The sequence below is a fragment of the Protomyctophum parallelum genome (assembly GCF_964188405.1).
Source record: "Protomyctophum parallelum genome assembly, chromosome: 20".
Classification (NCBI taxonomy): domain Eukaryota; kingdom Metazoa; phylum Chordata; class Actinopteri; order Myctophiformes; family Myctophidae; genus Protomyctophum; species Protomyctophum parallelum.
This window is the reverse complement of record NC_139718.1, coordinates 32,984,632-33,010,670: the sequence shown is the minus strand read 5'-3', so window position 1 is coordinate 33,010,670 and position 26,039 is coordinate 32,984,632. Positions and strand designations below refer to the sequence as shown.

General features: G+C 42.4%; 2 protein-coding genes across 14 annotated transcripts in view; one reads left to right on the top strand and one right to left on the bottom strand.

Annotated features, from left to right (window-relative positions):
• mark3a (MAP/microtubule affinity-regulating kinase 3a) overlaps positions 1–19,816 on the top strand; it is a 45,326-nt gene extending 25,510 nt beyond the window's left edge. For 2 of the 13 annotated variants that reach the window (XM_083792579.1, XM_083792577.1), the window contains exons 10-18: positions 788–887; positions 5,667–5,779; positions 5,903–6,050; positions 8,881–9,095; positions 9,399–9,502; positions 11,468–11,743; positions 13,022–13,048; positions 17,891–17,935; positions 18,941–19,816. In XM_083792579.1, the coding sequence (XP_083648705.1) occupies positions 788–887; positions 5,667–5,779; positions 5,903–6,050; positions 8,881–9,095; positions 9,399–9,502; positions 11,468–11,743; positions 13,022–13,048; positions 17,891–17,935; positions 18,941–19,289 (1,377 nt within the window). In that variant the 3' untranslated portion in view covers positions 19,290–19,816. Of the gene's footprint in view, positions 1–787; positions 888–5,666; positions 5,780–5,902; positions 6,051–8,880; positions 9,096–9,398; positions 9,503–11,467; positions 11,744–13,021; positions 13,049–15,726; positions 16,201–16,260; positions 16,334–17,890; positions 17,936–18,940 lie in introns of those variants that run through there. The other 11 variants (XM_083792582.1, XM_083792580.1, XM_083792583.1 and 8 more) reach the window with 8 other exon arrangements.
• A 1,809-nt stretch (positions 19,817–21,625) lies between these two features.
• ckba (creatine kinase, brain a) lies at positions 21,626–26,015 on the bottom strand. Its single transcript, XM_083792270.1, has 8 exons — positions 25,914–26,015; positions 25,272–25,473; positions 24,022–24,176; positions 23,663–23,795; positions 22,953–23,124; positions 22,642–22,765; positions 22,308–22,497; positions 21,626–21,967 (listed from the first exon to the last, which is right to left on the bottom strand). Exons 2-8 carry the CDS (start codon positions 25,462–25,464, stop codon positions 21,789–21,791), a joined length of 1,146 nt encoding a protein of 381 aa, XP_083648396.1. The 5' UTR covers positions 25,465–25,473; positions 25,914–26,015; the 3' UTR covers positions 21,626–21,788.
• Between the last annotated feature and the right edge of the window lie 24 nt (positions 26,016–26,039).

Genomic DNA, 26,039 nt, shown 5'->3' with positions numbered 1-26,039 from the left:
GTTTGAAGGGAACAGTCGATACATAAGTGAATTAAGTTTAATGTGTATGACTTGAATATAAAGCCTGACTTATACTTGGTTAGTCGTCGTGTCGTTCACCAGATTTCTAAGCTCACGTTGTGAGCTCTGTGTGCGGAGCCAGTGCACAACTAGGTTGATTTTGGGCTTAAGAGGACCATGTGTCAGTGAAATGTCTCCACACCAGTAGCCACATGACCGGCATAGTTCACGCTGTGAAGGGGTGGTCTTTCTAATCAATTCAACCCTTACACTTGATTCATTAGATCACACAGATGAACAGATGTCTTATCTCAGCTCTTTACGATGACCCAGTAGGCAGGTGATGGACGTATTTGCACCTTTTTAATCAACCCATTAAGACCAGAGGTTGATTCTACAAATGCTTTATAAATCAGTAGTTCTCACACTTTCAGGTCAAAAACAGATGTAGAAGCTCACAGCTTCTATTTTTAGCTGTATAACTGCTATTTTTTAAAAGCCAATGCCTAAAATCTAAAATGCTTTCCCCGTTTTAATGGTTTTATTAATGTAACACTAAATTTGAGTTGTGTGCTCCCACCCGGGAGTTTAACTCCCACATGGGAGTTTACATTTACACGAGGTCAATCTTTCTCCACTGATGGGATTTGAAGCGCACTCCATGTTTATTACAGAAGCACAGGAAAACGCAACACTCGCAGTCCCAATAATATTGTTGCGAGCAGTTAACTGGTGCCCTAATGTCCATCTGTATCATAGTCTCGATGTGTCATTCTCTCATTTCCAGCAAATTATGAAGGACCGCTGGATCAACGCAGGCTTTGATGAAGATGAGCTCAAGCCCTTCACTGAACCAGAATTGGACATTACAGACCAGAAGAGAATAGGTAATGTGTGTGTGTGTGTGTGTGTGTGTGTGTGTGTGTGTGTGGGACTGTGTGTGTACACAGATTGTATAGGGGGAAAAGGAATTGCATGCACAATCAAGCACATTTCTTTTTTTAATATACTTAAATATGATTTTTAAAATGAGATATTGACATTAAGTCAATGCTTATTAATAATAGTAGGATTAATGATAACGTATTATTAATCCTGCTATTTTTAATAACTAGAGCTGTGCCCGTTTGTGATGTCAGATCAGGCCAGCTCCATATGGAGCCTGGGCACTTTGGGCAGGGGGAACGGTTCTCGAGTTGGTGCATTTATAAATAGATAGAAGATACCCGTGTCAGAGTCATAGACTGTAAAAAATATGGACAAAGCGTTCGCCGGGTCTAACATGGACGTAAAATGAAGCCTGTTATTCCTGCACTGTAAGTCGCCATCTTTCTAGATCCGTTTGGTACCAGCTGGCCATTGGCTGGCTCCGTTTTGGACCAGCTGGCCATTGGCTGCCCAGACAACGAGGCGGGACTTCCCCCCTTCTTCTCCGTTGGTTTTTATTTTGACTCGAGTGGGAGGGGAATCCCGATCATAGACTGTAACGGTAGCCACGCCCCTCAGAACATACGCGATGTTTTTTTTTCTTTATGGTCATTCTTTTAATTAATGGGACCATAATTTTCCAAAAAGAATATTATGACATTAGAAATGAGACTTTAAACTAGTGACTGGAAGAAGAAAGTATTCATGACCATGTTTATTAAGGTAATACAGTCTAGGTGAAGTTGGGCCAAAATACATGGGCCTCTATGGAGCTATGGGGCTTTTTGGGTCCAGTCCAGCGCCACAACAGGCCATTATTATGAACTACCGATTTCAAATGAGGCTTCACGAAATATCTGGCTGACTGCCCCCCTGGTCAGAGTACCCGTTATACACATCTGTCTGTGTCCCTTTTATGCCCATATATGGAGTTTTCTGTATCCATCTCTCTGTGGCCCTTTATTCCTATAGTTCTGTGGCACTGCTCTCCCTGTGGAAGTGTGGAGCGTGGGTGTTGAATTTGAAGTCGGTGGGGCGAACGGTTTCTCGAGTTACGTGCATTGCAAACGTTACAGAGACATTTATAGATGGATGATAATACCGTTATCCATTATTCTGCAACAACGGAATGGCAACAGAATGGCTCCCAATATTCCAACACTGCAGAACTTTTAAAGAGAGACATGAAACATGCTGATAAATAAAGAGAAAGAATGAGGACAGAGAGAGAGAGAGAGATGAGCAGAGAACAATGAGAGGAAGTGGATGAAGTCAAGAGGGATGAACGAGGATGCAGAGAGACTGATTAGAAGGATGAAATGGAAAGAGTGAAAGGGATGAATGCTGAGATGATTCTCGTGAAGTAGATGGAGAGAAAACAGCGGAGGAAGACAAATGTATGAGAGAAGGAAGTCAAATGAACAGAAACTAATGAAGCCGATATAAGACGAGAGATAGAGGAGAAAGTGAGGGGGGAAAAAGGAGGGATGGGTGAATGACACGGATAGGAAGAGGAGAGAAAGGCAAAAGAGACATGGAGGCAGAGAGGGAGGGTCGTGAAGAGATACATTAATGAGAAAGAGAGGGGGGTGGGGCTAAGAGGCGGCATCACATGTTCTTCCTAATCAGAGAGTCGGAGCACGTTACAGGGAGCTCCCCATCTCTCTTTTTCTCTTGCTCTCTCTTCAGTAAAAGTGAATTCCCTGCTGCTTTGATAAAGCTGTTATGTAGGGCTGTGACGCTATGGATTTTTTCTTAGCACTCTGAAACGGCAACGTATCCAGGCAGTTTACCGCACTCAGCACTAGCCCACATGTACTCCATGCTAGAACACGCTTGTTGGGGAGAATGTTTCATGGTTGAATCCCTCCCACTGCACTGCACTGCATGAACCCTAGAATCCTTATTCTGGGGGGTGAACATTCGGTGCAAATAGCAGATCTTCAAGCGATCTTCAGATCTTCCCAATGTGTTCTGGCCTTGTAAATGGGGTATTTTCAGCGACGAGATTTGGTGAGGGGGAAAAAGGAGTGGCCACTTAACTCTTTCCTGTGTCTCATTTTTGCTGTAAAACAGACAAATAATGGTACAAAGATACAATACAATAAAACAAAAGATACTTTAACTCATTTTGGGCGGGAACCCCTGTTGGTGTTTTAAGCATTATGTTATGCTTTAGCTATTGAAAAATAGCTAATAGCTATTGAAAAATCACACCAGTGTGAACCAAGTGGTGCAACTCCCGTCTATTGGTTCTCTGTATCGTTCCAATTTGTATCATTCCAATTTCTTCTCTGTATCGTTCCAATTTCTTCTCTGTATCGTTTGCGTCCAGCAGGTGGCAGCCATGTCACATACTTCTCTCGTTCCAATTTCACGCATGCGCACACCACTCGTGCTCACACAGGTACACACATCACAAACAGGTACACGGACATTGCATGCTGGATGTAGAAGTGGTTGCACCACTTAAAAATAGCTAAAGCGCGCCACTCGGTGGCACGCTATGAGCTTGTAGATCTGCTATTTTTTATAAATCGTGAAAATATTTATTTCAGAAAACTGGAGGATTTAGAAGATTTTTTTTTTTACATTTTGAGGTCAGGCCTAAATACTTGGAAAGAGATACAAACTGTTCTAATGATTTCTGCCCAGTCCGTGACAGGTTATTGTAATCACTCCTGCCTGTTAGTCTGTGAACAAAATAACTCAATTTTCATGAAATGTAGTAGGAATGGTTTGTTGGCTGCCCTGAAGAGATCATTCACTTTTGGCATGTCAAGGTCATAATCAAGGATGAAGTAGAGGTTACACAATCAGTCATATCTCAGGAAAGGAGAGACATAGAAAGATGAGGTTTGATGTTTTGGATTCCTCATCGATTTTGTGTGTCCACGCCCAGGTTCAAGTTTTAAGTTATGTCGAAATTAGCAGACTGAAATGACACAATCAAAATGTGAACCTGTGCTAAAAGTATTGTTTGGTATATTTGTTTACCCTCCATTCATTTATATATTAAATTTTGTATTTATTCCAACAAAGTATTGACTATAGCTGAGTAAGCATACCTGTTGTGGACCTCAATGCAAATCATTTATTGTTGTTCTGCAGTCTTTAAGTGAGGGATAGTTGTACAAATTCACGGTGTGATGCGTTGATGGGTCGGTAGATGATGGATAACAAAGCATATGTGTCTGTCGCAGTTGCCCTTTTCATCCTCTGCAGGGAGGTAGGGAGGGAGGGAGGGGAGAGGTGGAGCGAGGTAATGTGGAGCGCTCACTTAGACAAATAACTGTTCCAAGACCAGTGTGCAGCTCCACCTGGCATGCTCCGCTCAACGTGAGCTCTGTTAGTGGCTGACTGGGGCTGGAAACCAGCGCACGTCAGAGGAGCGCGTGCAAGTACATATTTGTGCGCACACACATGAACGTGTGTGTGTGTGTGTGGGGACATGTGTATCTGTGCGTCTGCAGCCTTGCGCTTATTGTCAGCACCTGTCTTCTGCTGACTGATCGAGCTAGAGGGCAGAAAGGGGGTCGATTTTGTGTGTGTGTGTGTGTGTGTGTGTGTGTGTGTGTGTGTGTGTGTGTGTGTGTGTGTGTGTGTGTGTGTGTGTGTGCGTGTGCGTGTGCGTGTGCGCGCGCGCGCGCGCACACACATGCAGTCGTGCAGTGGGAGAGTAATATCACCTGAGCTCCACTGAGTCATTCTGAAGCCCCGGAGAGTTTGCTTCATTCAATAAACCATAACCTCCCTCTGGGATCACCATTGCCCCATTTGCATAAAGCATTCACTGGGCAGGAAATCCACAGCCGAAAAGATGCACACAACCCCACACTGGAAATGGAATATGCACAACACATCAGCCATATGGTCATGGGTATGACTGTGTTGTGATGGGCTACATTATCGCTCCGGGGTCCTGAGGAGGGAATGCAGCATTTCAACATGGCAATATGAAGACACAAAGCTAGTCGGAACAGCAAAACGGATATATGCGGAGTCCCAGCTGAGGGTGGGCTGTAGCACAACATTCATTAGTTTAACAACATCTGCACACTTGTGGTTTCATTAACCATCAACTCTTTAGATGATATTCACAAGGCACTGAGCAGAGGGGCAACAGCATTTGTTTCGTTTTAACTGGATGCTTGCGGTTCCTTTCTCCAATGTGTAGGAAACATTAGTTAAAAAGCCTGCACAGAAATAATTGCACAGCAATGGATAGCATACCGGTATTCACTAGTTAATTACTTAAATGTCTTTTACAACATCCGTGGTTGTGGTTTTGTCTGACCAGACCAGATGATGGGGAATTTGGCTAGTAATCACAGATTTTGCTTAGTTCTATGCATACATCGCTTTTGGTTAATAAGCAGAATGTTTTTCTTTATAATTAAGAAGGTCAGGTCTATTCTTGTAATGTATCTGGGAGAAAAAGCCATGATATATATATATATATACACAATATATTCACCTCTGTACCTTGCAGCTGTCTGGATCTTAGTTATTCTCTTCGAAGTCAATGAGTTTTAACAGAACCCAATGCTTGTGGCCTTTCTGCAGATGGGATGGTGTGGTTAGACTTTTTTTCTTTTTTTATGAGTAAATGTAAGTATTTTTCAGAAAGTACATTTCTGAAAGTACTCACCCTACTCATGAGGGTGAGTAGAGTATATCACGTAGGGTATATCATGGCATATAATAAGCATTTTAATCTGTGTTTCCCTTGTGTGCAGATGTGATGGTGGGGATGGGTTATAACCTGGAGGAGATCCAGGAATCTCTGGCCAAGATGAAGTACGATGAGATCACAGCCACGTACTTGCTCCTGGGCAGGAAGGCCTCCGAGGTACAAACCACTTCACTTTCTCTCTTGTTGGTATATTGTGTGGTATACAATATGCACAAAATGTGAATGTGTCTATTTCTCTGATCTCTGATCTGTGTGGGTGGTGTGGTTTCTCTGTCCCAGTTGGAGCCCGGTGAGTCAGCCTCCAGCAGTAACCTGTCTCTAGCCAAGCCTCGACCTAACAGTGAGCTCAATGGCCAGTCTCCATCTCACCTCAAAGTCCAGAGGACTGTTTCTTCCAACCAGAAACAAAGGCGCTACAGCGAACAAGGTGAGATAACCCGTATTTATTTAAATGATATCATATTAGCCTCCAAATCCATTTTCACAATATATGTTTGACATATTTTGTCCACTTTAAAATGTATTTTCCCGTATGTTGACATATAAAAACATATTGCATTGCCCCATGTTACATTTTACATTTATAGCCAGTGAATTAGAATCATTTTGGCCACATAGGCTAGCCAAAGAGGCTTGTGGAATGTACTGTAGTCTCTGCACCAAAGCGTTTGATGCTCAGACAATCCACTTCCGCATGCCGCATCCAATGTTGGGAAAGAGGAGTGATGCTGTGGCCTCACGTGATATACTATGTACATGCAGTCTGCTCTCAACTTCAAGAGGAGAATTACAAGAGCCAAAGATCAAATCTGTCTAGGAGGTCATAATAGCCTGTGTAGATCCACTTGTTCCAGTGAGAACATCAATATTTCAAGCCAAGCAAGTCAACCCTCCCTCTTGTTTATACCAAACCGATAAGCCAATGCTACCAGCTTGAGTGAGGAAGGACCTCATCATATTTAATTATTTACTCCAGATGCCATCTTTAAAATAATATTGATAGAGAGTGTGTTTACAGTATATCCTTGTCTTGGATGTGAATAGTAGCTCAATATATCTGGAGTGGCAACATATTGCACATTTCTATTATTGGCATTGAGTTCAGGAGCCCTCTACTGGCCTTAAAATGTAATGCCAATAGAAAGTGTATCATAGAGCATAAATGCTTTAGTGTGGGTTAATGGTGCATGTGGAATGTCGAAATGGAATGACACAAAATGTACAAATGGACCAAATGGAACCTTAACCAGTTGCATTTAATACATAGTGTCAGTAAGTTTGAGTAAAATACAGACTTGCTACATGGATAGGAAATAAAGCTTCTTGGTTTCCGCGCCATAGTAGTCCTGTGTGAATAGACATAAAAGAGAGCTAGAGTTGAGACTAATGCCAAAGCGATGGAGACGGTGGCAGGCGAGTATGCAAACAAGGCTGAGACCACTAGCAAACTTGCCTACATCATAAAGTCTAATGGCCTCCGCTGTTCAGAGAAAAGAAAGTAAAACTAGACTCTGGGCTGGGTGTTACTGCATAAATCGGTTACGGCATCATCCACGCGACACCCACTTGGCACAGAACAGAAGGCATACTTCACTTTGTTTAATTACAATAGGTAATTGCTGTAAATAAACATGAACATAGTAGCCCTTTCCTCCAGGCATTGCTTGAATGAAAATCCTCCATGGGAATGACTTGAAGCATTGACTGCTGCTGTTTGTGGTGCTCCTATACCAGACAAATGTGGCAATTTCACTCATTTGGCCTATTATTTTACGGTTTCTGTGGTTATCATTGTACATGAGCAGGATTAAACACAGTGGAGGCCTACACTTCATGTGAAGCACACTACTACTCCACTGGTAATAGCTCAGTGAATTACACATTCTGATTAATACTATAAATTGGAAATGTAGTAATATAATTGAGTATGTGGTTATAATGTCTGTCTCAAAATAATTATTTTCAATGTTTTTGCTTTCTTGAGCATTAAAATATTGTATTCATTTTTATTTTAAAAGGAAAAATGTGTGTGCTCATATCAGTGAGACTGAGAGATGGCTTCAGTCCGAACAGCCACGTGCGCCGCTGAACACCCACATTAATATTCATGAGCATGTGCTGTGAAGGGACAACCCCCCAGCAACACCGTGAGCCAAGCAATCAGCCAATGCACTGCCAGCCACTGCAGACTAGTCGATACATTCCAAGAATCACTGTATGTCTTTCTTTCCAATTTCTATATCTATAGAACCGTTCATCCGATCGACTTCACACAGGACTGCCTAAGAAAACAACTGACAGATTACAACTTGTCCAAAATGCAGCAGCCAGAGTTTTAACTAGAACTAAGATAAATGAGAGAACATATTACTCAGTAAAGAACTTGGGGGTCATTATTGATTCTGAATTGAATTTTAATTCACACATTAATCATGTTACCAAGATTGCCTTTTTTCACCTTAGAAATATTGCACGAATCAGAGCCTATTTGTCATTGGACGATGCAAAAACGCTAATCCACGCCTTTGTTTTTTCTCGGCTTGATTACTGCAATGCACTTTTTTCTGGACTGCCTAAGAAAACAACTGACAGATTACAACTTGTCCAAAATGCAGCACCCAGAGTTTTAACTAGAACTAAGATGAGAGAACATATTACTCCAGTTTTGGCTTCACTGCACTGACTTCCGGTTGTTTTTAGGATTGATTTTAAAATTATTTTACTTGTGTATAAAGCTCTCAATGGTCTCGCACCTTCCTACCTACATGACTGCCTGCCTAAATATGTCCCAAACTGCCCCCTAAGGTCTTCCACTGCTGGCCTGCTCGCTTTGCCTAAAGAAATGGCAACAAAAAAATACGGGGAAGCAGCTTTTTGCTTCCACGGGCCAACGGCATGGAACAAGCTCCCACTGTACCTTCGTCAGGCAGCCTCTGTAGACATTTTTAAAGCACAGCTCAAGACCCACTTCTACAACATTGCTTTTAATTGATCTTTTATTTTTTGTTATTCATGTCGTTGATGTGTCATGAAAGGTGCTATACAAATAAAGTTTTATTATTATTATTATTACTAGGCAGGTTTATTGCAGAGGACACATGGAAGTGCCGTGTTGGATGTGAAGCTGATTGGATGAGCTGTTCTCCAGAAAGACGTGTCACATGTCACTCGCTCACTCCGTTCCCGTTTCTCTTCTTCACGGGAGGAAGAAAAGCCACAAAATAAATGACGGCTTTTGTCTTTCCTTTCCCCTCCAGTCGGTCAGAACGTCACTGCAGGCCACCCCAAGCGGAGTCAGACCACTACGGCGGAGAACAGCGTGAAGGAGGAGACCGGGGGCGTTCAGCTCCGTAAGCCCGGCACCCCGGGGAGTCGTGCAGTTCCCCCTGCCAGCCCGCTGCTGGGGAATGCTAACAATCCCAACAAGGCTGACATCCCAGACCGCAAGAAGGGAGCCACCACTGGCCCCAGTGTAAGATACAGAGTGACCACACACTGTGTGTGTGTGTGTGTGTGTGTGTGAGGGTGTGTGTGTGTGTGTGTGACTTAAGTAGGATTGAATAATTAACCCAGTGTAAGATACTGAGTGACCACACTGTGTGTGAGTGAGACTTAAGTAGGATTGAATAATTAATGGTTATTCATGATTAAATCTATTACCGGTATATTTACTTGTTTTTTTTGATCACTTGGAAATTGATTGATTTTTTATTATGAATTTGTCTATGAACTACTAACTGATTGCCTCTACTCTTCTGTGTGTGTGTGTGTGTAGAATAACACTGCGTCAGCGGGCATGACCAGGAGGAACACGTATGTCTGTAGCGACAGAAACAACACAGACCGCCTGTCCGTTATTCCTAATGGGAAAGAGAACAGGTACGTTTCAGTTTTGTGTTTGGGTTTTTTTTTTCTTTTTTTCAGTACAGTCTTGCCATTCCAAACGGTTTGGCTTCAGGTCTAAAGGTTTTTTTTTCTGCTGGTTTAAGAGAAAACACCCGGAGGTTAAAGATCCTGTCTAGTGGACCCCATTTGTTTTCTTTTTCTTGTGTTTCTATTATGTTACTTTTCCCACGCCCTCTTCTTCTGTTTGTCTTTTCTTACTTACTTTTCAATTCAACCTGTTTGGGTTTTTCTGTTGTTGTTGTTGTTTGCTGTTGATCAAGCAGCATGACTGAGATGGCTTGTGCGACTACTAGCCCCTCGTCTGCCTTTGCGCCCGGCGCGTTCGGTGCCTCGTCCAGTTCGGTGCGGATGAGGTATCAAACCGTTGGCCCTCTGTACGCTTGCCAGGCAGGGTGGGCCACTCTGCCGCACTCCTACTACGAGCTGGACTACTGCACGCCCAAGTAAGACGGCAGGGACTGCAGATCTCGCCCCTCGTCTTGTCTCTCCTCTCTCTCGTGTTTCTCAAACGCCCCCACATTCCCACTCCCCTCGCTAATCCACACAGTCAACCCCAACATCCAGCTGCTTTACGCTGCTCGTCTTAACCTCCTAACTAAACCATGGACTTCACCGCTTGGCTGAGGAGAATAGAGGCAAACGCTTCGAATGTGGTATTTCAACCAAGGGTTGGGTGAAGGGAGACTTGAAGGGCAAATGGACTGTGGTCCCATTCTGGATTTAAGGTGTCTGATTCATACTTGTTGAAACCATTTGTTTGAACAAGAATATCCTGAATCCAGTTTGCAGGTGTGTTTTTTGAGTCTGTCAGTCATCTGTTACCAACCACACTACAGATAATCTGTCAGCTGCTCTCTCAAAGCTCTGCATAGGAAACACTGCAATAACAGCTATGATCCTGGTCTCTCCTCAGTCCTCTGCTCTGAACTTTGAACTCTGAGCCCCCCTCCCCCCAGCTGGACCCTTCATCACTTGTCCCTGCTACAAAGGTCCAGATATATCTGTCACTCACTCATTACTCAGTAGTTCTACCGTCCCGCCCCCTCAGTCAGCCTTGTTTTTGTTTCGTTTCTAACTGAATAGGTATCCACAACTCAGGACGTTAACGTTAACGTTTTTATTTAAGAGAACCAATTTATCAGCTTCTATTTTAATATTGTTACAATTCAAAATTTGTCTGCTCATTTGTTTGTTTCATCACTTCCAATTTTACTTTCAGGCCATCTCTCTACTGATTGGATGAAATTGGTATCCCGACTTGAAAATTCATTTTTTGCTTACTACAGAGCTGGAGATGGAAACCCTGTTATTGAATATTCTATGATTCACTCAATGATTACTATTAGAATATACAATATAGAGAACTTTAACACTTATTTAAAAAAACGATATATCACTTACATCCCCTTTAATGCTGGATACATCTTAACGTCACACTGTTAAATTTGGCTTTTCTACCAGATAGATACCCAAGTAATTTCCGGTTTAACATCTAACAGGCCAGGTTCACTTAACCTCGAAGTCAGTGGAATGATGAGACGCCAGAAATCCATGTCATAAATATGAAGACACAATGGGAGTGTGACGGCAGCCAGAGGTTTTCCTCTGCACCAAGATACTGTTCCGTACCTATATATACTGGTCCTAGGGTTGTTATGGTACAGCACAGTAGATTGTAACCACTTAAAAACTATATACTTCATCATACGAATAGCGGAATTTGTTCACTACAAGCTCAGTTGTGAGTTTGTTCATCGCTAAAATAAGAAGAGGAAAAAATGAACAACAAATTTGGACAAAGGAAAAAAAAAAGATTGCCCAAAACGGGGATGCCAGGGCAATGTAGTCACCCTGGCTATCCATGACTTCTACAATCCACAATGCGCTTATTTCTCCATGTTCCACTTTGACCTCTAACCCCCACCGTCTCTACCGCAGCACCGTAGCGGTGTCTCCCGGCGGCACCCAGAGGAACCCGGGTACGTCCACCCACAGCATCTCCAATGCCACCACGCCCGACAGGCTACGCTTCCCACGAAGCACCGCCACCCGCAGCACCTTCCACGGGGGCCAGCTGAGGGACCGACGCACGGCCACCTACAACGGACCCCCGGCGTCGCCCACGCTCTCACACGACGCCACGCCCCTCTCCCAGGGACGCAGCCGCGGCACCAGCAATCTCTTCACCAAGCTCACGTCCAAGCTCACGCGCAGGTAAGGCAGATTGAGGTGCTGGTGGGATGTTTGTCGTAACTGAGTAGCTCAGTTATTAGACCAGGTTATAAACAGGAAGGGTTGTGTGTGTGCGCTGCTTTGTCTATGTGCCTTTATGACGGGGTTGGGGTTTAGGCCTCTTTCTGCTCATTCATGACAATGGATAAATTCTCAAATTATATATTATTATTATTACAATTATTGTTATTGTTGTTATTATTATTATATATTTTTATTCCAGTGGTTCTCAAATATTTAATGTCAAGACCCCCATCTATATTTGGTAGTGAACTCTCATCTGAGATTTTCCCAAATCTTTCGAAAAAAGAAACACATTTAAAATAGATCTATATTAGTATCTATAGTATAGATCTATAGTAGATTTCGCAGATCTACTCCAGATGCACTCCTCGCATCATGACACATTGTGAGCTTCTAGATTAGCTACTTTCGAAAAGCCAAAGTATAACATAGGGTGGTTAATGTGGTTTGAGAACCACTGTTTTATTCAAATCACATGTTGGTTATTTACTTCATGGATAAAAAGAATATTTATTTGCTGACTTAGTCGACTGAGTAGGAAATGCATAGACCCCAACCCTTCTGTTAACAGTAGAATCCCCTGTGACTCCCTCTGTACCAATTAAAAACCAATCATAGAATTAGCGTCATTAATTACATGCTTTGGGAGGGGTCGCTCATTGTGCTGTAGAATGTGATTGATTCCTAAACTGTATCTGTCCTATCCTGGCTGCCCGATGAGAACATTGTCCTATTTTACATTGGACTGAATTGAAACGCTGTGTGTGTAAAGTACACAATTATTACTATTATTATTATAATTATTAATGACTTGTAAAATAAACATAATACATTTTAAATGATTGGTAACTTTTAACTGAATGTTTTCCGTGAATGAGCTTATGAAAAAAAAAAGCCTAGCTTTAACTTATCACTGTAATCTTGTACCTTGTAAGACCAATGTATTTTTATTTCCTTTACCTATATGGAGGACAAAGGCTAAATGTAAACCTGTTGCTACATTTCCTAGTACACAGAGCAGGCAGCCAGGCTAGTGACAACTGTTCTGAAATGACTGATCTAAAATGAGGAATTGAAATCAACACCTTTGATAGTTGTACGAAACTGCCCCTCTTTTCACTGTTGCTGATTCCAATCACTCCATTTTTGTTCACTCATTCAGATTTCTCATAATCTTTTCCCCTTCACTTCCTCCTTCACCATTTTCACTGTTCCCTTGTCTGGTTTCTGTTGTAGAAACATGTCATTCAGGTTTACCAAAAGGTAGGACCTTTGTCCTTTGCCTTTGCTCTGTGCACAAGTGAAAACAAATAACTTTACTCAACTCAACTCTTAACTCCAACTCCTAAAGCTGTTGGCTGCTAACTGCTTCACCTACTAACACACACACACACACACACACACACACACACACACACACACACACACACACACACACACACACACACACACACACACACACACAGACACACAGACACACACACACACACACACACACACACACACACACACACACACACACACACACACACAGCTTTGTAGTTTGTAGGCAGTAGGTGCAGTCATGCACCAACAGAGTAGTGCTTACTGGTCCTTGGAGATCGCTTATAGCCTGCCCTTGTCCTTCTAGTAGAGTCAAATTAGGGGATATTTGAACCAGGTGAATCCAGTCAACACCTGGTAGGATATAAAACCATAAATGCTAGTGATCCCTTAGGACCAGGGATAGGACTCCCTGCTATAATTTATTCTGTCTTATGAGCATGTCGCTCAATGTAAATAACAGGTTTTCAGTTTACTTTCACAGTGAAATTCAGTTATTTTCGGTCAGTGACACAGTCACAGTCTTACCACAAATAAAATATAAATCAGGCTCTGTGTGTCTGCAGGATTTCATTTCAAAGAAACACTACACCAGCTGAGTTCATTACTTCCTTCCTCTCTGGTTGAATGTGTTCTGATTAGTGGAGGCACTCTGGTGTGGTGTTTGGTTGAACTGACAGATTGCATTCACGGTTCCCTCCGTCGCACATGTACCAGTTTGTGTCTTAAGTTAGCTGCTATTGGCCAGAGAGACGACTCTGAGTAAAGAGACAACTGATTTGGGAGGCAGGGCCTATTAGCCTTCTCCAATGAGCTAGGTGTCATCCATACACAACCACGCAGAACAAACAAAACTAGCCTGCCACTAATCAATCGCCAATGCATGCATGGGGTTCGCTTCTGCAGCTGCTGTTTTGTTTTTTTCCCTTTTCACCACATTAATGATTTAAGTATTGAACTGTGTGGAGTGAGTTTACTGTTTTAAATACACACTGGAGACTGTGACACGATGTTAAAAAGGGTTCTGTGTTGCAGCCTTGATACTAGCAGTGCCTATGTGGTTTTGGTTGTGGCAGCGTGTTGCTCACTGTCTATGTGATCTATACGGAGCAAATAGGTTCCCTTTGGCATCATGTAGCCGCAATGACTTTAGCACAAAATGTACACTCAAGACAGTAGATGATTTAGATTTGCTTACGTTCGATTAACTTTACTCATACCCAAATGGAGATTCAACTGAGTAACCTTTTGTGTAGCAAAAAGCAATAAAAATGTCGTTATTTTATATATATATATATATATATTATATATATTTTTAAGATGTGTGTTAAAGAGATTATCTGGCGCAACAGTGAATCATATACAACCATTTTTTTTAAAGAGTGTTTACTGCTCTCCTGTTTCTAGTTGACAGGAAGGCTGAGAGGACGACTAGAGTAGTTAAAGGAGGAAGCCTCTAATATGCATGGTTCCAATGTATTTCTGAACCACTGCATCATCATCAACAGGAACAAATCTGGTCAAATAAGTGATGTTTTTGCCACAGATCCTGATCCAGAGGTCAGATTTTCACAACACTGATGATTCGTGGCTCTATTTGTGCTTTGGGTTTTCACTTCACTAATGTGAAAAACAGGAAAGCGGGTGTACACCAAGGGGATGATGTCACACTTGGGTCTGTGCCTACATGATATGTTTGGTGTCTGGCTGAGGAAACCTGGATGCTTCCCAGATGAGCTTTATTCAATCCCTGAGGCTGGAATAGAATATGGATACGGTTACAACACAAGCAAGCGGAAATTGTCCACAGTCTCAATATAATCTACAATGGGGAAAAAACTCTGGGTATGAATACAATAGATGTTGTACCTGAGGAGGAGTGGGCTTATTGTCATGACAACGTGTATACGCAGTGGTTCTCAAAGTGTGACCTGCAGGGTTCTATGGGGGGCTTCTAAATGGACTCTTATAGGTCTGTAAACTCTGAAGTTGTGCAAATGGATCCAAATCGACCTTTATGGGTCCATTTGCACACTTTATGGAGGTTCTTGAAATGTAAATGTTTGAGAACCACTGGTGTAAACTAAAAATGTTCCATTATGCACTGAAGAGGATCACCTGGTATTCGCTCCTATCTCACAGTTTTGTGGGCCATGTCTCCAGACACAGCAGTGCCCTCTAGTGGCTGGCTGAAGGGTAAACTGGCTCCATCATCCTGCCAGTGCCATCTATCAACTGTCATTGGTCTCTGTCATCTGTTTTAGACAAGAGGCTCTGTTGTCATCTATCACGCCATCATCACTGCGTTCCCGTCTCATTCCTTTCACCTCATCTTCCTTACTTGATTTATCTGCTGTCTATCATCTTCCCATCCATTTGGCAAACTGGTCATCAGTCACATGCGCCGGTGATCCCACATCCTCATTTCTCCTCTCTGGCGTTGGCTAGCTTCACTCACTCCTCTCTTCACTACCTCCCCTTCTTCTTCTTCTTCCACTTCTTCTTCCTCCTCTTCCTCTTCTTCTTCTTCTTCTGCCTTCGATGTGTGTCTTCCTAACCTTCCTGTGCCCTTTAACCTTTGACCTGTCCCTGCTCTTCCTTCCTACCGTGTGTCTTAGGGTCAGTATTGACCCAGCCAAAAGGCAGACAGGCAAATCAGGGCCTGCCGTCCCCTCTGCCCAGGGAGCAAAGACCCTTAGTAAGTCTTCTGTCCAGCTATCTGGCCTGTTTATTTTCTTTCTTCGCTCCATTGCTCGATCCTTCCTTCCTTCCTCATTGCCATCTCTCCATTCTTGGCAAATGAAGAGTACATGAAATATCATTATTTTATTTTCACATTTCAAGTCTTTCTTTGGCTTTCCATGTCCATTCTTTATCACTCTTTGGTTTCTCTTTTTCTCTTTCACTCTTGCATTCCTTCTATCATTCTTTCTTGCTCTTTGTCACTAATCTTTTTTCCCACTCTTCCTTTTTCTCTTACTCTTTCTTTATTACCCTTTGATTTGTTATTTCATTCTTCCTCATGCTTTCTTTCAATGTTTTTCTTCTCCTTCTCACCCTTTACTTCTTTGTTTCTTTGTTTCTCATTTTCTTCTTGCTATTTCTTTCTCTCACTCTCATGTTTATTTTTCAAACCCATGCTCTTTTTTCAGAATCCATCTTTTCTTCCAGATTCAGGAGCAGCAGATATAGAGAGTTGTAGGAAGTCGCAGAAGGAGATCTAGAGTAAGGGACCGCTTCAAATCTGTCCCCCCTCCCTCCACCACACACACATACACACACCAGTCAGTCAGCTCTGTCACGGTTACGTAGAGGGAACACAAACACACATGACCTGCAGCGTCCCTTGTCTTTGTGTACACTTGTGTGTCACGCATTCCACAGTTCCTTGTTCCTTCCTTCCTTGCCCCAAGATTCAGTCTCAGCCCGTATCTTGAACCTTTGCTATTGCCGTAGAACACAGAATCCCACAGGATCTTTGAAACCCATGCCGCCCTCCTCCTCCCTGCTCCAGGCTGGACTGCATGCAGCCTTACACAACTCTAAAACCAAGTGCTATTGGAGATGGTGTGGGGGGGGGGCTAGCTCGACACTGGAATTTAGATTTTGTTTTGGGTTACTAGGAAGTTCTTTTTTTTTTAACGTGGCTTGTAGTTGGAAGAACTGGTTACACATTTATTTAACAGTCGCTCTGCATTGTCTCACCGTTTCTAGGACAAATCTTATCAGGTATATTTAACCCAGTGACAGGAGGGGACAAACAGAGGACAGAAGACAAAATGGGCACACAACGGCTCTGCTTTGCTTTTCCTTCCAATAATCAATTCATTTACAGAGGTCAACTTTTGGAGATTTGTCTCAGGAAGGTCTCTAATCAGACAGGAACATCTTGTTACCAGAAGATATTTGGGTAGATGTTTGACCTTACTGTATATGTCAACATCACCTTGGAAATGTCCGCAGTGGATCAAAATTCAGGTTATGTCTCTGCTATGCCAGCACCTAAACCTCACTGTGTACAATGATGCACTGTAACACACACTACAGTGTATTAACAGTGTCCTAACACACTGCATTACATCAGGGCTTCCACATTTTGACACAAATAATAAATATTAGTACAAATATAAATTGTGATTACAATGAAGGCAACCCAAAAAATACAGAATATATATTTACACTATACAATACAACATGTCCAGATTCAATACATTATGAAACTCCTCATACCTTTACCTTGTTCTATGGAAATTGCAGTAGTCATTTTGGGATTTTAAAGTCTCTTTGTCCCACTACATTGTAGACCATCTTACATTGTATCTGGAAGTCACATCTATGTTCTGGTGATTGTGAAACTACCAGTGCTTTAACACATCGCTCCATCAGCTGCATCTCCGTCTCACTCTCTGTTGAATGTTCTGTACAGCATTTCTTATATCTGTCTGCTTTTTATTTTATTTAATCACCTTCACAAAACACATGAAGGCGTTTATATTTGCCACTGAACATCGATGGGTTTTCTTTCTTTATTTCATTCCCATTGATCCTAATGGAAGGATAAATGTCTTCCATTGTCGCTGTGTCTGGTAGAGGCTCTTTTTACACAACTCGGCTTCACTATTCTTTTCCTCTTTCTTCTGTGACAACACTTTGCTCCACATCAATTCACTGTTTACTAAAATAAACTCACTATTTACATAAAGTAAAATGCATATCTGTTGTGCACAAACCACAACTTTGCTTTTTGTTTTTCTTCCCTCCCTCATCAACTTTTGCTCCCAGAGTCTCAACCGAGTTTGAGAGAAACGGGAGACCTGAGGGCTCAAGGTGAGGTTGTCTGTTTACATTCCCAGTGACCAGTAGGTCACTGTTTTCATGTTCTCCGTGTACAATCTGTCGGTCAAAACATAGGCTGCCTGGTTCCTCCCTGCACTGTGGTGTCTTCTGGGTTGTGTCACAGGTTTCCAGAAATTACTCCAGTTGTTTTAATGTTTGTTCTGTTGTCAGGCGCCATGCCATAACTGTGTGTTGTTTCTAGTTGTGCATGGTGCTGCATTTGTGTTAATGCATTTAACTAATGTCGCATGTTTTGGTATTGTAAACTAAAAGCTAGCCAAAACACCCTACTTATCTTTTTAATTTAACATGGGTTTTATCTACTGGGTGAGAAATCCCCATCAACCATAATGAATCAAATGCTTTTATTTTTATTTGTGGTTGTTAAATTAGTCTAATCTGCCAGTGACTTTGGCGGATAACCAGTCAGTCTCTTCTCTGTACCAATTATAACATTGTCTGCTAAATTAATTCTGGTTAAGTTGCTGGTTCATTTTGGAATCAACTGCCTATTGCAGCTAAGAACTTAATGCAATCATTACAAAATTACCTAAATACATCTCCTACCCTCTTCCTTTCTGTTCATGTTGCCCCAATGGCCTCTTACTGACAGACATCTTAATTAGGGCTGCAACTGTTGATTATTTTCTTAGCAATTATTGTGTTTATTACTTTTCTGATTAATCGAACAATCATTATATATATATATATCAACATCAATTAAACATTGTTTAATGTTTATTTTTTCTTTCTATCTTTGTTACACAAAAATAGTAAAAATAACCAATATGCAAGCACACAATGCATCGCAACACGATTTGAGCTTTTATTGACATACCCAAAGTAGGTCCTCAGTGAATATTGCTTGGGATAGTTTCCAATTTATTAAATCTATTAGTTTGATTCACTGTTGCATCCCTAATCTTGATGCCATTCCTTTTACAAATCCACAGAGAAGAGAAGAGAACTAATCCTGTTCTTTGTCTCCCCTGACAGTCGCCATGTACCTGGGGATCAGAAGGGGGAAATTAAAGACAGTGGTAAACCCCGCTCCCTCAGATTCACTTGGAGTATGAGGACCACCAGCTCCATGGAGCCCTGCGACATCATGCGGGAGATTCGCAAGGTGCTCGACGCCAACAACTGCGACTACGAGCAGCAGGAGAGCTTCCTGCTACTGTGCGTGCACGGCGACGGGCACGCCGAGAACCTGGTGCAGTGGGAGATGGAGGTGTGCAAGCTGCCACGACTGTCACTCAACGGCGTCAGGTTTAAACGGATATCTGGCTCATCCATCGCTTTCAAAAACATCGCTTCCAAAGTTGCCAACGAGTTAAAGCTATGAACAAAAGGGTTTAAAACGAAAGTATAAATATATATATATCTAGAAGTATTTAAGCTGTACAATCATCCAAGTAGCAGTTTCCAAATGTCTTTCTTTTTTTTTCTAAACAAAATACAGCAGAGTATGTATTGAATATTATAATGTATAGAGTAAGGCTTTTTGGCAATAATCACTGAGTTACTTACTAATATCTTGTCAAGTCTGTACCGACCACACGGGGGCTCCACCATTGAGTTGAATATGATTTGTCATGCTGTGAACGTTGACAAAATGAGCATTTCTAGTCTTATTTATTTCATAATTTTTTCCCCCTTGAACATCAACGATAACAAATGGAAATGAACGTAGTTTTTGTTTTTTTCAATGTAAATAGTGTATCTTACTTTCAAGACGGCTTCACCGCAATACGGCTTTTTTTCTCCTTCTTTTGTATCGTTTTAAAGTAGAGATGAGGGGAAGTCCATAGAAATGCCCACATGGTTAATAAGGTTCACTCACGTCTCGATTAAAGTGTCTGTCAACTTGAATATTTGTCTCCCAATATTCATTTAGTTTTTTCTTGTTCTTTCTTTCTGATTGTGGTTTGTAATTCGATCGGATGAAGAAATCGAATGTATAATTTATGCTTTATCGTTTGAGTCGGTATGACGGTTTTGTGCATGTTCACCGAGATAACATATCGTCTCTGTCGTGCGGAAACCTCATGTCAAAAACTGTTAATTTCCGGGAATTAAAATGTGTAAAAGTGCTACTTGTGTAGCGCTCGATGATCAAGTAGGATGTTAACTTATGAAAAACGTAGTTAAAATATGCAGATGAGGTTTCTGCCCGACAGCGACGATATCTACATTATATTGCATCCGCAGCACATTGTGAGTGGAGGGGTAAGGGATGGATTTGATCTGTGAGAGCAGGGGTGGTGCTGGGGTACAGCTGAGCCTCCTGAAGGCGTTAGTTCAGTTCAATATCGTTTAAAGTGCTGGGTTTAACAGAACATCTGTGACATGAGGTGCCTAATTGATAACCCCAATCCCACATCTGCTCTCACAGGCCCCCCACCCTTTTACTTCTAACATACAATCTTGGTTTCTGCAAATGTGCTCATCAGAAGTAGCAAGGCAAGATGGCACCTTTTGACAAGGCAATTCAAAGTGCTTTACATGGCACTAAGACAAAATAAACAATAGAATGTGTAGCAGTAAAATGCTGCCATACTGTACTGTATGTGGCAAAAGTTCTTTCAACTTTGATTCAAACGAACAGAGTCCTAGCAGAAATTCACTAAACACTGCTTCTCCACATTCAGTTTTGGGGACAAAGTATACCTAACCCAGTTGCCTTGAAGGGTCTGGAAGGTTCATGTATATGAGATAAGAAATTGCTTTATTTTGAAAACACTGGACAGGGAGCCAGTGTAAACTAGAAAAAGTCTCCACCAGGTCAGGTTGTGGCCTGATGGCGCTGTGAACATGTGAAATGTTTTGCAAAAATCCATATGGTGGCGCCATACTGTATTCCTCAGCCTAGTAGGAAAGTCTGAAAGATTTCACATATTGCACGCTGAGGCTTTTTGTTCAAAACGGGCCAATCCTGCAAACTTTGAAAGTCCATGGCCAATTAGGATGGAATCTGAAATGTCTGAACAGATCTGTCTTGAACACATGACTATAGAGTAACAATTTGTGGGGGAGAATATCCAAATGTTTTTTCAAGTCGGCCTCGTGGTGGCACTATAACAGGCAGTTCTGGAAAATGTGGGGCAGAGGTTAATCGTTGTGCAAAATTTGGAAGATTGGGTTAACGGTGCCGGAGATTAGCTGCACACAAGATTCTTGATGTTTCTTGGTAAGCCAAGGACTGCATTCTGAATCAACTGCAGCTACAGTGTGAGATGCACTAAGTGACTGGTTATTTTAACAGTTTTGCTGTGAATGACATGCAACAGCTGTAAAACAGTGACATGAAAGAGGTTACCAATGTCATGCTAGCTTTAAAACAGACAATATAAATACTGATGCATGTCTTGCCATCTTAAGTAAAATTGTTGAGCAGCCATGGGGATTGAATTGTGTACAGGGTCAGACCTTTTAATATAAGTATGACTAATGCTGCTTAAAGTAATTTCTCATTTTACAGTGAGGAACATCCAAATGTGTAACCTTTTCTGAAGCCTAGTCTAGCATGTCGTACTTCCCATAATACACACATTCACTTGCAATCATCTTCCAAACATTGTTATACCTGCTTTGGAAAATGAGTCCCTCACCCTTATAAATACCACAAGTGTACATTTTAACACCGGTTAACCCGTTTCCATAAAAACGACAACAATCTGATTCTGATGAGAACATTTTTATTTACTGCTCAAATCCACCCTCACATTCAAACCACTATGTGAGAGTTAGTGCCATTAATACAGAGTGCATTCCAGGACAGAGTTGAACATTGAGACAAACGGAGGAGAGGAACAGTAAGAGGGTGCGGTACAAGAGATTGGGCTTATTTCTGGGCGGGCATTAGGTCATCGATGGACTGGTTCTTCTCCAACTTCTTCTCCATCTCAACCATTAGCTTGAGTCCATCCACCACCCCCTGCACCAATTCCACCTCAGAGAAGCCCAGCCTGTCAGCATTGGAGATGTCAAACGTTCCACCCACAGCAGCTGTGTCAACACCACCTGAGGGAGAGAACAGGGTGGATGTTCGGTCAGTTAAACAATCATTTGAGCTTTTGCCAGTGTTGCTGAATGTTCACCTATTAATACATGTCCAGATTAGGGATGCTAGGGTTTGTGTGGTTGACCACTTCCCTGGGTCCCTATTTTGGGCATGTCATAGGTGAGAAAGTTGATCAGCAAGTGTGTAGCCAAACAATCCATCCACATATGAAAGAAACATTGCGTCAGTAGATGGACAAGATTTCCCAACTGGAAAAATATTTTTCTTGCCAAGGGAAGAAAACAAAGGCAGTGAAGTACTAGCAATGAAGTTTGAGTTGTATGGAGAATGTGTCCTCACCAGTTCCACGTTTCTGCAGCCTTAGCCTCTTGAGAATCTCCTCAAATTTGGCATGTTTGCTCAGGTTAGGCAGTTTGACATGCACTCCTGCACGCAGGCCGGTTCCCAGGTTAGAGGGGCAGGTAAGCACGTAGCCCAGATGCTCGTTCCACATCATTGCATGGCCCCTTTCTTTGAGCAGGTTCTCGATCTGCAGAGTCAGTGATAAGTTAAACCCTATGTGTTAGCAAACTCATTTACACCCCCTAGGGTCCATATTCTGACATGCCCAGAATAGGGACCCTATGGTTCATGTGATTAAACCCTGATCACCCGATTTGTTTTCACTACCAACCTTGGTGAGGCCAGTGCAGAAGCGGTTGAAGACTGCCTTCATGTCTCCGCCCTTCTCCATGGAGATGACACGAAGATGGTCCTCCTCGTTGACCCACACCAGGAGGGTCTTGTTGTCATTATGCCTGTCATACACAAAAGCAAAGCTCGTTTAATCTACCATTTGAAAATGTGACAACTGCACAAAGATAACCAGTCGTCAACCAACTGCATCATGTATATTAGTATACATTTTCCTTAAAAATTGATGCATGTCGATTTCCTTCCGACATATTCAGAGGAAACCAACTCTAAATGGTCAAAGGCCCCTACCAGATGCCCCTGGCATCAGGCCAGTCGCGGCCCATCCCAGCGGCTAGCAGCAGAGGAGAGACTGGCTTGTCGAACAGGAAGTGGTCATCAATGAGCTGCTGTTGCTCAGACTCTGACATGTCCTTGAGGGCGTAGTACTTCCCCTTCAGGTCTCCTGACAGAGTTGCCAGAGCTGCAAGGGAGGACAAACTAGTTCAGAAAATATTGAGTAGACAGCCTTCAGTCACTTTACTGGCAAAACTACAGGAATGTTATAGCAGCCACCACTAGAGGGCAGTCTGTGCAAACTTACCAGCATTCTGGACACATTGATGTCCATACCATCAGTAACAGTACAGCAACAGTCATAATGTGACACCCATTACAGCACTGTTGATTTTGTCACAACATTGCTTCACTCACCTCCTACTAGCAGTGAGTCACTGGCTGTTGCACACAAATGCATACACTTTTGTTTTTACAGTAAGCAATTCATTTTACCCCTTTCCTACCAATTCATTCCCTGTTTTACTCTTAATAACCTGCCATGAACCTCCAAAGGGAGGTTCTAGTTCTCAGTCCTAACCATTTAAGACACCGCCACTAACAGGCGCCAGCCCAGCGACAAAGATCACCCTCCCCATCCAACTTCCCCCTCTCTAACACAGGCCAATTCTGTTCCCTTTATATAGGTCAAGATAGAGGACATCCTCTGCTTTAGGCCATTGTACCTTCAGTGGAGAGTTTCTCCACAGCCCGCCTCTCTCCACGGCTGCAGTGTGGTGGCAAAGAGATACCACGGATACTCCTGCCTGTTCGGACGCGGGAGCTCAGGACGTAGTTGGGGTCAAGGTCATCTCCACCCTGAGGAAGGAAGGGGAAGAACAAAGTAAATTAGGGATGTCCTTGTGTTGTGAGCGCTGCGTTTTTAATCATAGACTGCATCTTGACTGTTTTATTTGCAAGGTTGAGGCTAAGGCTAGTGTACAGTACACATGCAAAATGTGTAGAGGGTATTCTAATCTCCCATTGTATGAATTTGACTAGATTGGTTTGAGCCACGCAATAGGCTGTTGTATTGCAGCAGTACCTTGAGGTGGGCAGGGTTGAGGTCGGTCTTGTGCTTGTCTGTGGGTTTGTAGCCTCCATGCCTGTCCTGAATCACGGGGTCCAGCAGATCCTTGAAGACCTCATAGGTCTCCTCGTCACCAGCCACACAGCCCACGGTCATAATGAAGGGATGGCCTGGATACACGGAACATGAATATATTTTGTCCCCTTTGTGACTGTACAGCAGCATCCCAACTAGTCGGGGTGTCACGATTCTAGAAATAGTGTTTACATTTGATTAAGGTCACAAGTTGATGCAATTACAGTTTTGCAATTGAAATCATGGTGGCTTTTGCACATTAGGAAACATTCTGTACTCTGCCATGTAGAGGCGCTTCTATTATGCAACTGCAGTGTGCACTCAGTCTTTATATCAAACAGCAGGTGCCATTAGCTCTTGATGACTTCCATTTTAAAGTCATGGATTAAATTCCTGCTGTGGGTGCCAATGCCATTAATGCAGTGCATAGGGAGCAGTTAGGGGTTAAACTTCTTGCTCAGGGACACTTCCGGCACAGACTCAGATGGGGGGGGGGGGGGGGGGGGGATGCAGGGGCAAACCAAGGACTTTTGGATTCCCAAAAACCTTAGCATCACATCACATGCATGATGTGACTTTGTATTCGGTGAGAGCCCTTAGGTCAATCAGTGTCTGGATGACACAATCTATGGTGAAGCCTTTGTGGGTGACAGTCAGTTTCTTGCACATTTGTAGGGTGAGGAAATTGTGGTTCTAGTGCCAAATTAGATCCGTTAACTCATCCTCAGCCGATAGTCCCTTTGATGTTCATTTTGGTCATCTCTCAACTAAAAAATAAAATCATTCATGGGCACAGTAGCCCATCAGATTTGTCCAAAATTGTCCTTGAAAATGTTGGCATGCATAGTGTGAAATTTTGCATTTGGCTGTAATTTGATAAAACACTACCTACAGTATTCAACATTTGGAGCACCTGCTCTGCATTACATTTAAAGATTATTATTTTTTAACCAGCCATTGATATTACATCGGACATGCCCTATGCGACAGTGAATCCCTTTGTTGTCATAAATCTAGGCTAATCTTCAATGTTGTTTTAACCATAAGCAGACAAGGTCAGTGAAAAGCCCCTCCCTTTCTGGGCATGCATTAACACTAATACCACGGACGCGTCTCGTTATGAAGCACCACCGATCAAATTGAAAGCAGCTTGGAGGGTGGGGTGGGGGTTTTTCCTTGTCCTTTCTTACCTGGGTTATCAACCCCAGTTTGAATGACATCATCCAGAGTAAATCCACTGGGGGTCTGTTTGCTCCTCAGCCGTTCGTACATAGCAGGAGTCAAGACCTTGGCCATATGGTTGTTGTGTTTGCTGAGGTCTGGAAACTCCTGCTCGGAAGCATATTTCATCTTCATCGAGTTGTGCGTGTTACCGAAAGGCATGATTGATCCCTAGACGCCAGTGGGGGAGTGGAAGACATGGATGAATTAGGTTGGGGGTGAAAAAAAAAACCGGTGCAGCAGAATGAAACCGAGAGATCACAGAAGATCGGATTATTCATAATTAATCTTAAAATCTACAACATGGAATGCAGCACTAGGATTTACGGAGATTACGGCGAGGGTTGGAATCCATTGACAAATACAAAAATATAAAAAGGGTGCAAAAATGTCAAATTTTCAATAAATAAAAACTTGATTATGTTAGAATGCATTTAATGTATTTAATGTATAATTTAGATGGATAATTAGGCTATTTTAACCATCTGTCGACATGACCACAGCCTACATCCTGACAATAAAATCTTAAATAGGCTACTACTTGAAAATGAAAAATGCATTTCGGCAACAATAAAATGGTGAAATGTGAGGGAAAGACAAGATCATCATACCTGTTGTCGTCGAATGTCACTACTACTACTACCAGTAGATACAAAGATCCCTATTTTTACAGCCGAGGAACAAACAACCAGCAGCGTCAAGCAGCTCTCCGGTAAAGGACAATGATCTGCGATCCG

Coding starts and splice junctions, on each gene's coding strand:
- ckba (XM_083792270.1), bottom strand. CDS start 25,464: ATGCCTTTCGGTAACACGCACAACTCGATGAAGATGAAATATGCTTCC. Junction 23,796..24,021: donor TCAACCCTGCCCACCTCAAG/GTACTGCTGCAA, acceptor TTCCTTCCTCAG/GGTGGAGATGACCTTGACCC. Junction 21,968..22,307: donor GCTGCAGAAACGTGGAACTG/GTGAGGACACAT, acceptor TCTCTCCCTCAG/GTGGTGTTGACACAGCTGCT.